This window comes from Gouania willdenowi, chromosome 1 (assembly GCF_900634775.1).
Source record: "Gouania willdenowi chromosome 1, fGouWil2.1, whole genome shotgun sequence".
NCBI lineage: Eukaryota > Metazoa > Chordata > Actinopteri > Blenniiformes > Gobiesocidae > Gouania > Gouania willdenowi.
In genome coordinates, this window is record NC_041044.1 from 15074361 (window position 1) to 15088153 (window position 13793).

The following is a 13793-nucleotide window of genomic DNA, read 5'->3' on the forward strand; positions in this document are numbered from 1 at the left end:
CTTCCATGAAAATTCCAGACCCCTCCATGATTTCTAAGTGGGAAAACTTGCAAAATAGCAGGGTGTTCAAATACTTACTTTCTTCACTGTATTCTGTTTCCATCTCCACATGAAGTCTCCACTTCACTCACGTCTGCATATCAGTCTATTTACAGCTATTTATGCTCAGTTTTTACTGGATCCAGTACATCTATTCTTCTTATCGTGCACCATCAGCCTCAGGAGCATCACATTGAGTCTGATCTCTGAGTCAGAATCCAGGCACGATCGCGCCTGAACAAACCCAGCATGGCAACTTTATGCTGTTCCTTGTTTCTTTACAAACTGGCTGACTATTACTGTATCCAGGGTGTTGCAGCACACTCTCTCTCTCTCTCTCTCTCTCGTGTGTGTGTCAGATCTACTTCCGTAAGCTTCTCCATCAGCCTTAGAGTCCTGTGTGTGATCCCTCCAGATAAACCAACAACTTTATGCTGTTTATTATTTGCTGCGATTAAAAACTGGCTGAGATATTTTACATCTTAAACTTCATTGTACTTTTTCTACGCTCTTCCCACCATAAACACATACAAGTCAGCACCGCTCCCTGGTCCACAAACTTCTGTTCATTATCGTATTTGCTTGTTATTTAAACAGTCAGCCATCTTGTTTTAGGCACAGAAAATAAAAACAAGCTCTGCTGTCACTCGCTCCCACGCAGTTTCCCTCCTTTCGGACGCCTCCGTCTTGTTATTAAAGCTGAGCGCGAATCCCCTTTCCTACATTATCTGAAGCTCTTTTTGAACGTTCAGTTCACCGTGATGTTCAGTGGCTGTTACAGTTCAGTCATTCTGCTGTAGGGGGGGACACTGGACACGTGTGTGTGACTGATATTTACTGACACTGAAATTAAAAAATGGTGTCCTATGTGCCAGAAAATAGAGTATATGAAATGCCCATTGACCTGAAAACAGATTGATGCACTCTTACCTCTGTGTCTCAGCGCTGTACTGACCCCTGCCCACTTGATTGACAGCGCATAGTCTGAACTGATAGGTCCTGGCAGGTGTGAGCCCACCCACTGACATGTTGGTTAAAGCAGGATTGACCTCAGATAGGTAGACCTTCCACGGAGAGTCTGGACAAAAGACACAAAGATTAGAGGCTGATATTATCTAATGTGAAAGAAAACATAGATATGGGAGACACAGAGTCGATATCAAAAGGAAAGACGGGAGAAACAGATAAAAGCTACAAAGCAAAAGAGAAAGTGGGAGAGAGGAATTATCAAGAAGAGAAGTAACAGAAGATGAAACAGAAATAAGTTTGGGGGAAGAGGGGGAATAATAAAGTAGCACAGATGCTGCTGTGTATGGCTGCCAGCTTGTCGCCAGCTTATCTTTCATTCTTCCTGCCGACCAAACCATGGACAGATGCACTATTATCCCCATTATCACACAAGCCACATGTGAAATTATGGAAGTGAGAAGGATGATGCACATGTGCAGTTTAGTGAGCAGGAATGTTGTGTTATTGTTGGACAGGAAAATACATTGGATCTGTTGCTGGCCTTCCTGTCTGAATATTCAGATCTCATCTATCACTCTCACACACACACGGCAGCAGAAAATCAGCATCAAACATTACAAACCATCTGGATTCATTAAACCCTGAAATCGACTGTACGTTAAGGCTCCATATATTCTTCATCTCACCTCTTTTCATAATCTTTCCCAGATTCTTCCAACGGTAAAACTTCATTATCTTGCAAAAACTGTTTTACTGAGGACTGCTTGTAAAATGCAACAAAAGAACAACTGCTCAATGATGCTGGCAGAAGATTGTTGAGTCCCCGTCATGAAGTTTCTCTTATTAGTGATTATTGACATTGGATGTCGGTTCATGGATATCAGTCTTACATTGATGTGCCAAGTGCTCAACTGTGCGTGTAACGCTCAGCACCCACAACGCACAGCCTCCTGTTGGAGAGGGAGCCACTCTCTCTGCAATCTGCTTCCTCCTGTCATACTACTCCTCAATCCTTCCTTTCTCAGCTTCTCCTTATTAGACAGGGAGTCAGCCTGCTGTTACAACATCTGTGGCGGAGAGAGAGTGGCTGAGATTCAGAGTGTGGAGTCAGGAAGTGGGGAACCGGGGCTTATTTATAGGAAAAGCTTCATGTGCATTTCCACAGTAACACCATTCTCCATATGCCTGCCTCGTGAATGACTGCGTGTCTGTCCAAGTGAACAGCTGTTGCAGCTCGGGAGCTATAAAGCATGCCCACGGTTGGACACACAGACACACGCGAACATACGTACTGTTCTCTGAAAGCTCCAGCAGGTAGTAGAGAAGAGGGGAGTTTCCATCGAAGGGCCGAAGCCAGGACAAGAGCACGGAGCGGGAGTCGGAATCGTTGAGGCGAGCAACCAGCAAGCGAGGAGAATGTGGCAGCTCACTGGACACAGAAAGGACACATCTCATTAGCTTCACATATGACAATTCAAATCCTGAATATTATGGACTGCTACATGATGGCAAAACATTAACTGACATAATTTCAGAATATATATATTCACTACAGCTCAAACCTTGGTTGAATGTATATAAGAAAAGAGAGGGATAGAAAACATATCGTTTGGTTTACCAGCTATAGATTCATAGAAAAATACAAAAACAGTTGAAGTACAAATGGAAAAAGTCTGAAATAAAGCACATTAACTGTTGGTTACTGAATACTGTAATTTAGAAGGAAAGGACAAGGTTTTAAAGGGAATTCCTAAAAAGGCAATGCTTTATTTCAAAAAGGCTTTTATCTTCAACAGCTCAATGACAGGCTGCAAATATTAAAATCCAGGCATGGAATAAGTTTGTTATTCAAAACCACTTTTACAGAGGACTTCAAGGTCTGTTTATCCACAGTTATTCCAGCTTTAATTGATCCAACTAATAAATATGACAGCTGATCAGCAGTTCCCCATGAGCACTAAGACCTGACATCTTAATTATATCCTTATTTGCATTTTTTTCATCTCATTTGATCTGAAGTCAATAAAAAAGTGGAACTGTGTGCTGACTTGGCATAAAGTAATTTTGTTGAAAGTAATCTGAAATGTTTTGTTCTGTGTGTTTACAATGTGCATGAGCCATCCGTGTTACTTACAAGATGAAAACTTAAAATCTTTCAAATGGAAAAAACACTAATTACAAAAAAAAATTCAAATAAATTTGAAATGAGGGATATAATGTATGTGAAAAATGATGCGTGAAGCTCCAGCACTGAGAAGATTCTATATTCTGGCAGGAGATAAACTTATGTGAGACAACTACTATTGCAATTCTGCCTTTATAGCCCAACAAGATGATGTATGTGAAAATTATTATTTCACAAAGTGTAATTCTTTTTTATATCAACACGTCTATACAAACAATCAAGTGTGCCTGAACAAGTAATTACACACTTAGGCATTTGTATCTTGTAAACAGTGAGTGTGACTTTGTGCAGCACCAGTTTATTAGACGGATATTTGCTTCCTGCACATGAAATATGTACGACACAATAGTGTTGCCTGCAGGGTAAATCCTCGATCTGTTTTCTTCTATGATACATTTAAAGACTAGCTATATAAATACACACACATATGTATAATAATATGAAGTGTGCATAACTCCTTTGGTCTGGTCCTTAGCGGTTGTTGCTTTTTGCTTACTATTATAAATACATGTCTTCCAAAGCCAACTCACATGAGGAACAGAATGGAGGGATGAGTGGATAAGGTGACATTTTACATTAATTTAAACTAGTAATAAAAACAGCGCAGCATGTTTGTTTATTAAAGCCTCGGCAAATATGAAGCTTTCAAATGAAATGACTGAAAATTAAATGTACAAATATCAGCTTTTCCAACGCAAAATGAAAAAAGAGCTTTTTGAACTCCCAACCGTTAATTTAAAGCACTAAAAGCTATCTGCTAATTATTTATTGGAAACAAATATGCATGGTTTTAAAAATGTATAAAACAAATTGTTTATTTATAATTCTATATATATTTATTATATTTTAGGGTTTTATCTGAGTACACAAATGCATTATATATACTGTATATATATATATATATATTTATTTATTTATTTTTTGAGGGCTTTAAATTAACACCCACCAAACTGCCAATTGCATGCAAAATTTTAACTTTGGCTGGTAACATTGTAGCGTTACAACAATTTTGGCTGGTGAAGAATGAACTACCACTGTGTGTGTTTGAATCTGCAGGCTACAGAAACAATGCCACAAGTCATTGTTCCCAGATTGGGCTGTTTTCCGCCAAGAAATTTGAGGGTTTTTGTGAGTGTTTAGATTTGAAACATAATGTGTATCTGGCAACGCTGCTTGTTGTACTAATCCTACATTTCCCATGAACACTACGTGGTGACGTGTCATTCAACAATTGGCTACGTGCTTATGTTAGCATGATTGTGGTTTGGTATTGGGGAAGACAAACAGAACGGCGCAAAGCAAACAATAGGAGCTGAAATGAAGTTGTAAAATGAGTTTAAAAAAACAAATAAATATGTGGAGATATTTATCAGGTGTTGAAAAACCTGAACTGCAAAAAAAGGAAGGCTGCTGCTGACACTGAAAGAGGATCTGAAAAGAAGAAGAAATTGAGGAGTTTTAATACTAAATGGATGTCGGGTCGTGAGTTTGTGGGGAGTGGGATTTATTTACATTGGAAGAATCTCTCTAGAATCTTAACCCCATATAGATACATACTGTATACATCCACACTATATAAGACCTAATTAATAATTTCAAAGCAGTCATATATGTGTGAACTAATATTCAAAAGTTAACCACGAAGCTCTCGTTCAACCGACAATATAAAGGAATAAACATAAATCTGTTTTTCTTTCAGTTTTTGCATAATTCCAACGGTAAAGTGGAGTGGTACACAGAAATGTAAGGACTTGAAAAGAAAAAGGAGTGATGTAACGTTATTATAGGAGCAGGGGTGATCATCAGCCAGAGAGGAGCAATGACAGCCGCACAGGAAGCAGCGAAAGGGAAATGAGAATGATGTTTTCTCCAACGCACTGACATAATCATACTAATTTATAGATGAGCACAGAGAGACTTTCAACAAGTACCTTCCAACCTTTTCTTGCAACACACACACTCACACACACACATGCATGTGCACGCACACTCAAGCATAGATGGGTCTTGCGGGAGATGAACCAATAACCTGCTGGTAATTAGTCTGTCTCCTCAGTCATCAGCGTCTGTTAGCCTCTATGACCCATTGATACAGCGCTAACGAGAATGTCAGTCACATGCATTGATACGCACACCCGCACACACGCGCGCACACCCTCTGACGCACGTAGGTGCAAATACAATTTTGTTTCCCATGTGTTTTTGCTTGGATACAAACACAGTTCTAATCCCTCTGAGCTTGACACGTGTAACCTTTCCTCTCCATAATTCAGATGATGTGTATCTCTGTTCTGGCACTTTCCAAACCCTGCAATTATGTTAAAATATCATAGGTGCCCTGTCATAAATATCCTATTGAAGTGTTTATTTATTAATGAGGGCCACAACCTGTTCTGTCACAGCAGCTGAATAAATAAAGTTTTGAGGGTCATGGTCTAAAACACAGATACCTCCTCATACTGACCTCACTGTGTGCTAAATTTGAATATGTCTTGAAACCACCATGTAAATGGACTTGATTTATATAGCGCTTTATCACCACACTGAAGCAGTCCCAAAGCGCTTTACATATCAGCTCATTCACCCAATCACTCTCACATTCACACACCAATAGGACAGGACTGCCATGCAAGGCGCTAGTCGACCACTGGGAGCAACTTAGGGTTCAGTGTCTTGCTCAAGGACACTTTGACACATAGTCAGGTACTGGGATGGAACCCCCAACCTCTCGATCAGAAGACGACCCTCTACCACCTGAGCCACGGTCGCCCTACCATGTGCACAATTAGTTTGTGAGTCCATTAACTAAAGCAGTGGTTCTTAACCTTATTGGAGGTACTGAACCCCGCAAGCTTCATCAGTGCATTCACCAAACCCTTCGTGATTGGAAAAGAAAAAACAGAATTTCTTCAAAACACAAATGAACATTTTATTCGGACACAAACAAGTAAGCCAGGATGCTTTGTTTAAAACGCTTTTTTTAAACATACATCTAAAATCAAAATGTATCATTGTTTTGCTGTGTGTGTGTCGACCCCTGCTGAACCCCTGAAAATAACTCAATGAACCCCTACGAATCGATCGAACCCAGGTTAAAAACCCCTGAACTGTAAAGTGAACCTGTAGTTACTATTACCTCATGTATAGTAATACGTCACAGATGTGCTCATCCATCACTGAGCATTACAAGAAACTTGAGGAAACAAATGTAGTAGCAGGATGAAACCCAGTCTTTCTCAGTGCTTGCTGCTGAAACAAATCACCCATCTGCTGCTCCTTCCAACTTATATTTTGCATTGTCAGTCATTTTCCCTCTATATCATTAAGCATCTTTACTGTCAATCTTGTCTGGAGATTCAATGAGCCTGACAGCTAGACAGATAGATGTTTCTTGTCTGCTTAAAGCGGCGCAAAATGAAAACTGATGCTGTGTCTAATATAAATGGGGAAATTATTTATATTACTGAAAAGAAATGGCTTCTTCAGTCCTATGCAGCATCTACATGTAAATCTAATTTAAAAGTCCCCTCGATATAGAAAATGACAATATCGCCTATATCTATATATATCAATATATCTATAGCTTAATTTGTATCAAAATAGTTGTTTTAGGAGTAGCTGCTTTCATTACTTCTCAAAACAGCATGAAAAGCACATTTAGATGGCTTACTGACTGTGTCCTAATCCAGACTTACACCTAAAAGAGCCACACTACAGAACTCACTCACACATGCTGTCCCTTATCGGAGAAAAAGCCAAAAGGGGCTCATAATGTGCAGCTGTTTGTTAATAAATGTACCTGTGTGGCATTTAGCATCAACAAATTTAACCCAGAATTGTCTTCATGGTCAGACTTTATATGAATATAAAATGATCAAGATTTATTATATTGTATACTGTATTGCCATACAGAGAAAAATGATCAAGATATGAGTTTTGGTCCATATCGCCTAGCCCTAGGCCAAGTGGTGTAGAGGGGCCCCCGCGGTCGAGGCTGAAGCTGTCTGTGGGGGGTGGGAGGGTGGGCGGGGAGATTAGGGGGGAAACCCGGAAACCCGGAAGAAGCGGGGCGTCAATTAAATACACTACACCCCAATCACGCTGATAAGCTGCTTGAGTTTTTCAGCAAAAACATGCCAAATATCACCAACAATCATCTTGCTTCGTGATGCTACTTCAGTAAACTAGTGAGCACTGTTAGCACCATATGATATAAGGTAGCATCCCAGAATGCTAAGTGTAAAAAGCCCACACCATAGCAGAGGAGTTGATACTGACTGCAGCATTACACATGGTGTCTGTCATGCTTGAGGAAACAAGTGCTGCAAAAATACAATTTGATGAAACAACTGACAGCAACACAGACAGGTTGTTTATTGCTTATGTATGTTTTGACATGAAAAATTCATTGTGTTAGGATCTAATTTTTGGTCAATCAGCACAAATTGTTTTATTCATTTTTGTTTTGTAGGTTGAAGTGTTTTATATATTGTGCTACTGAGTTAATGTTGCTGGTTCATTTGAATTTATTATTATTAGTTATTGAGTTTATTTAATTTTATTTTTTAGAATTAAATGGTTTAAGCATAACTTGTATATATGTATATATCCATCCTTTATTATTACTATTATTATAAGATACATTTCTTGTATTGTATTGTACTCTCTCAAACACTCCCTCTATGTCTGCTTCTTCCCTTGTGTGTTTGCTCCTGTACTCCTTCTGGCTTTTGTCTTGCAGGTCCGTGGGATCCTCAGTGTGGAGTTACAGAGACTCAGCGGCTCTGTCTCCATCCTTTCCTCTGCACACACCCAACACAGCATAACGTGGATGGCTGTTCATCATAGGAATGGGATCCACACAAGGTTCCTGCTGCTTAACAGAAGGTTTTCCTTGCCGCCATGATGAATTCATGTTGGGTGTGGGATACATATGTATGTGTATATACGTATATATGCATATGTGTGTATCCATAAAATGAAGAGTCCGTCCCTAAGACTGCTCTACTGTAAAGTGCCTTGAGATACCATTGGTTATGATTTGGCGCTATACAAATAAAGATTGATTGATTGATTGATTGATACTTAGTGAATAAAACTGATTCTGAAAATGTTCATAGTTTCAATAGGGATTTTTAATTTTTTTTTATTTCAGGCAAATTGATGCACTTTAAATCTTTTCTGTTACAGACTAAAAAAATTATGTTCTTTGATATAAGTTGATCTATATTTCTTTCTTTTTTTGTTTTCTTTAACATTAATAAGGACACATTGTTATGCAGAGGTGTATTCATAGGGGGGCGTAACAGAAAATAACTGAGAAGCACTGCATTAGGGAGATGCTACAGATGTAGGGAAGGTACATTTCAGTATCACAAACTATATCAACATGAAGCTTTCCTAGTTAGTAAGCTTACAAACAGGAAGACAGAAGCTCATCAATTTAGAATGTGGAAACGCATACAAGCAAATGACTAGTTCCTAGTGTTCAAATGTGTTCATTACCACTGTAGGGAATAGAAGCGTGGTGAGGCAGTGTTTGTTTGACACTGATGCGAGTAACAAAATATGAGGCTGAGCTTTAAACCTGGCAGAGCAGAATATAACAGTATGTGACGAGCCATGAAAACACCAGGAAAAATACAGCCAGGGGGCGTTTTGAGTAATTTACAGATTCTCAAAGTGTGGATTCTAAGCTTTCCAATGGTATCACACATAGAAATTAAACAATATTTAAAGAAGATTTAGCTGTTTAAATGTTGTCACTCTCTAAAGCAGACATGGGCAAAATTTTTGCGGCCCACAAAGCAAATTCTCAAAAATCGTAATTCAAGAAGTAGGAAGAAATATAAAACCCAACATAATACACAATAAAACTCCCCAAAAACACAAATTGACAGCAAAATGCAGCATTCAAAAACACACAAAATTACAACCACTGAAACAAACAAAATGACTACAAAAACATCAACAAATTACAGAATAGCTCCAAAGACACACAAATTGTCAAAAAAATTACACAAAATTACAGGAAAATACAGAAAAAAACAAAACAGCGACCCCAAAACCGCACAATTCGACAGCTAAAATGCAGAAAATGACAGAAAAATACACAAAATTACAACAAGAACACAAAAAAAAAACAAAAACACACATTATGACATAAAACCAGAAAAGACAAAATGCTCTGATTGGTCATTATTCTAAATGCTGACATGAATGTTGATAACATGGCCCTCGGATCAGATACTATCACATTTGTGTGGCCCCCACTGTGACAGAGTTGCCTAAGCCTGCTCTAAAGTATAGAAGGAAGAAAACCTCAGAGCAGCCAGCTCCAGCTGAGGAGGCAGAAACAAAGGCAGTGTATTAGCATTACTTTGTATAAACCAAACCCCTCAGCAATGGTTGTCAATAGCGTCTTAATTCACAGCCACAATTAAAGTTGAATCGAAGCGCAGAGCTAGCGATGTGAAAAAGTTTCACTTTTAGCAGCTGAACTGTGCTCATATTACTTTTTTCAGATGAGTTGACATGTTGTTTGTGAGTTAATGCAACACAGCAGTAGGAAAAACAATGGATTATTGTCTTAAAATGATTATTTCTGTGGTCAGAAGAGGTGAGGAAGACTAGAAAGAGACTGAGCAGCTCCGGACAGTGTTTGAAACTGTTGCTTTAGTTATATGACTTACACTGCTATGATTCAAGACTGAATCATAAACATAACCTAACCACTAGAGCGGACATGGGCTCGTCTGTGACCTTAGAGTCGCTGCTAGCTTACCAATAAAAGGGAAGAGATTCATCACCTATATAATAAGTATTGATTAGGCCACTGAGAGTGAGGCCCAAGGCCAAGGAAGGCTGACTTGATAATAATGTATCATGTTTTTCTGCAGTCAGTGCCTTCTCCTCTCCCTTCTCCGTCTTTTCTATTTCAGGTGTGGTGAAGCTGATGATGGCAGTTCTTGATCTGTGGTTCATGGCTCAACTAGTCTGGGACACTATGATGTTCTATCTCTCTATCCTGTTCTGTTGGTCCTTCTGTCCACTAACCCCAACCAGTCGACGCAGATGTTCTCCACCTCTGAACCTGGTTCTTCCTGTTATACATTTTATATTTTGATAAGCTCATTGAAATTACTTTGTTGTAAATTGCGCTATACAAATGAAGTTGAATTGAATTGCTGCTGTTACACATACTTCATAGAGCAGCGTTAATCAGATTCATAGTCAGAATAGATGCTTAAGTAGCCATGTGTTTTACTTCAATGTTTTCAAAGACAAAGTTTATTGTTTTAAAACCTTTGATACTGTTATTTGAAGCATGAAGTGCTTTCAATATAACTTCAACTCACATAATTTACCAAAAAAAACATTTTCTCAAATAGAAATTCTTACATGACTTCCAGACGTGCAGAGCGGGAATCATTGCCAGCTTGTGATGTCACTGTGCAGGTATAGTCCCCAATGTCACCTGACCACGTCTGACCAATAGTAAGTGAGCCTTTGAGCACTGCAACCCGCCCTCCACCAGTTGGCAGAAGAGGCACACCCCCACGATCCCACATGTAACTGCCAAAAGATAATTTTTTAAGACAAGCAAAGAGTTATTTCAAACTGGTCAAAACAGCAAACAGATTTAAAAATCAGAATACACTTAAAATGTGCGTGTACCTGATGTTGATTCTGGTGTCGTGTGTAGCGTTACATCTCAGAACAGCAGTGGTTCCTTTGATGACGCGCTGGTCGGTCGGAGGCTGTGAAATGACTGTACGGTCTGCAAAGACAGGCGAGTAAAATAGAGCAGGACAAAAGACAGATGTTGAGAGGCGGAAGAAACAATGATGTGTAAAATGGCACCTTTTTTAAATGCACATTATTTAATGTACCGTATGTTGCTCTACAATTAAATTTTAAAAAGACATTTACAAATGGTCTCACAAAAACAAGCCATAACAATCATCTCAGCGCTGAGTAGAAGAAGATTTCAAAGAGTATTTCATCTAAAGCTGCCAGTGAACATACTGACATATAGTCCATATGGAAAATAAAACCTGATTGAATAATATAATAATAATGGCTTGGATTTATATAGCACTTTTTTCGAGGAGCCTCCAAGTACGTTACAGAAACCATTATTCATTCACACCAATGACTCACATCAGTCATACCGGCGGTGGTAAGCTACAATGCAGCCACAGCTGCCCTGGGGCATACTGACAGAAGCGTGGCTGCCATTTGACGCCAACGGCCCCTCTGACCACCACCAACATTCATGCACAATTCATACCTATTCTCACAAGGCAATGTGGGTAAAGTGCCTTGCCCAAGGACACAACGACAATGACTTTGATAGACTGGGACTCAAACCCCCAACCCTCCGGTTACTAGATGACCCACTCTACCACTGAGCCACGGTCGCCTCAAGCTTAAACAATCATTGTTTTAAACAATCAAATCAAAAAAATCACATGACTCATGCTTTGGCTAACTGGATCAATAGCTAATCAAAGATCTGTTCACCAGCCTGACCAATGTTATTAGACAAGTGTGGGAAAATAAGCCCTTTATGTCTATTTCCGTGACATAAACAAATGTGTATTGAGTTGTTTAATGCGCTTGTTTTTTCTGTGAGCAAAAAAAAAAAGACTGACTGAAGACGGTGAGGGAGGCGCTGGCATTGATTGTTCCTTCCTGATTGGAGGCAATGCAGGTGTATTCTCCAGTATCCTGGAAGCTGACTGGCTGAATCTGCAGACCACCTGATTGTAACAGCCGGAACCTGGGGACCTGCACGGAGCCACTGGCTAAGACCTGCGATCCTGCAGAGAGGGGAAGTAATAAAAAAGGGTCTCAAGGTGAAGGTGAGAAATTAAGCCATTAGGCACACTAATTAAGTGTGTGTGTGTGTGTGTGTGTGTGTACCTTTCCTCCAGGTGATGGCAGGTTTTGGAGCTCCCCGTGTTTGGCAGGAAAACAAAGCTGTATTCCCATCAGTTACAGTTTGGTCTGAGAGAGGGGACGTGAAAATGGGGGCCACACCTGTAACAGAGAGAGAGGAGGGGAGGAAAGGACACACAGTCATGGAAAGCAGAGGCTGTTGCATTGAGTTATGTCATTGACATTCAAAGGCATTCATGATGAGGCGGATTACCTAAATGCTTCCCCTTTGATCAATACAGGGGTTTTATGAGCAACATGCTGCAGGGTGAGTGAGTCCTAATGAGGGCGGGGGTGGGGGAGGGGTGCTGTGGTGGCTTTGCAGAGTAGTGCGTGCACTGCTTATTTCAGGTGTGGTCAAGAAACACGTCAGTTTGTGTTTTTTTTATAAAGGCAGTGGCTATCCGTACAATTGCCGTATCATTATACCAACATTCTATGCGTACGCAGTGCCCCTATTTGGCCAGTTTAGGTCACGTGTAAGGTCAGTCATTGGTCAGTTTAGGTCACTGACTAAGTGACTAAGACTAACCCTAAACCTAACCCTAAGACACTACGTACGTGTACTTCGATAAACGTACCAATAGCACCAGGCGTTGTCCGTACGGCAACCGTACAAATAGACACTTTTTTTTAATAAAAGCCTTGTCAAACTTTTCATTATAGTTGTTGAAGTACAAATGATTTTTACTTGGTAAAAAAAAACACTTGTTATTGGTTAAATGTTCTTTATAGAAAAATGGATTTTATTTCTTCACTTTGCACCCCGGGAAATATTTATTTATCTATTCACAATGCATTATTTTTTTAAAGAAAAATCGGGAACACTTTACTTGAAGTTTTATACATAAGGTTGACATTACGCTGTCATTATTATCAAAATCAGAAATACTTTATGTATCCCAGGGGGAAATGACTTACTTAATGACATGACACCTCATTAGCGTGTATAAGGTGTCATGAAGGCTGTCATTAAGTGTCGTTCGTTACCCTAACCCCTAACTCTAACCCTACCCTATAACCCTACATAACTCCACTAGATCCCCCCACCTAACCCAAAAATGCTAATATAGCTCCAAAGGTGTCATAATTTAGCGAACGACACTTAATGACAGCCTTCATTACACCTTATTCATGCTGATGACTGCATGATGTAAATTCTAGTAAAGTGTTACCAAACATTTATTTATCTATTCATAATTATTGAAAATATTTAAAGAAAAATCTAAATAATATGAATAGCCCAATGAGTGTATAATCAATACCAGAGCAAGACTTTATTCATTAAAGCGTACATTATTTTTTTTAACATGTATTTTATCTTTTTTGTTTACAAACTCACTGGAGACGAGGAGCTGTGTGTAGGCTTGAGTCTCGCCCGCAGCGTTACGAGCGAAGCACTGGAATATTCCTCCGTCTCCTGGTTGCACTCTGCGCACCGTCAGACCATTTGCTGCGCTGAGCTTGTAGCGAGCGTTTGCCAGTCTGGAAAGAGGCAGCCCATCTTTGTACCACTCAATCCTGGGCTGGGGCGCGCCTACAAGTGTGCATGGTCAACAATAAGAAACACACACACACACACACACACAAAAAATTACATTTTTCTTAGAAAAGCTAAGAAAAGAGAGCTGACCTCATCGGACAGCAAATTGCTCTC

General features: G+C 39.6%; 1 protein-coding gene across 4 annotated transcripts in view; it reads right to left on the reverse strand.

Annotated features, from left to right (window-relative positions):
• Positions 1–13793, reverse strand: part of sdk1b (sidekick cell adhesion molecule 1b) — a 410315-nt gene that overhangs the window by 119948 nt on the left and 276574 nt on the right. For all 4 annotated transcript variants that reach the window (XM_028444442.1, XM_028444434.1, XM_028444426.1 and 1 more), the window contains 7 exons: positions 13479–13673; positions 12122–12238; positions 11851–12018; positions 10871–10973; positions 10595–10768; positions 2301–2437; positions 970–1117 (listed from right to left, as the gene is read on the reverse strand). In XM_028444442.1, coding sequence (XP_028300243.1) covers positions 970–1117; positions 2301–2437; positions 10595–10768; positions 10871–10973; positions 11851–12018; positions 12122–12238; positions 13479–13673 — 1042 coding nt within the window. The remainder of the gene's footprint in view (positions 1–969; positions 1118–2300; positions 2438–10594; positions 10769–10870; positions 10974–11850; positions 12019–12121; positions 12239–13478; positions 13674–13793) is intronic.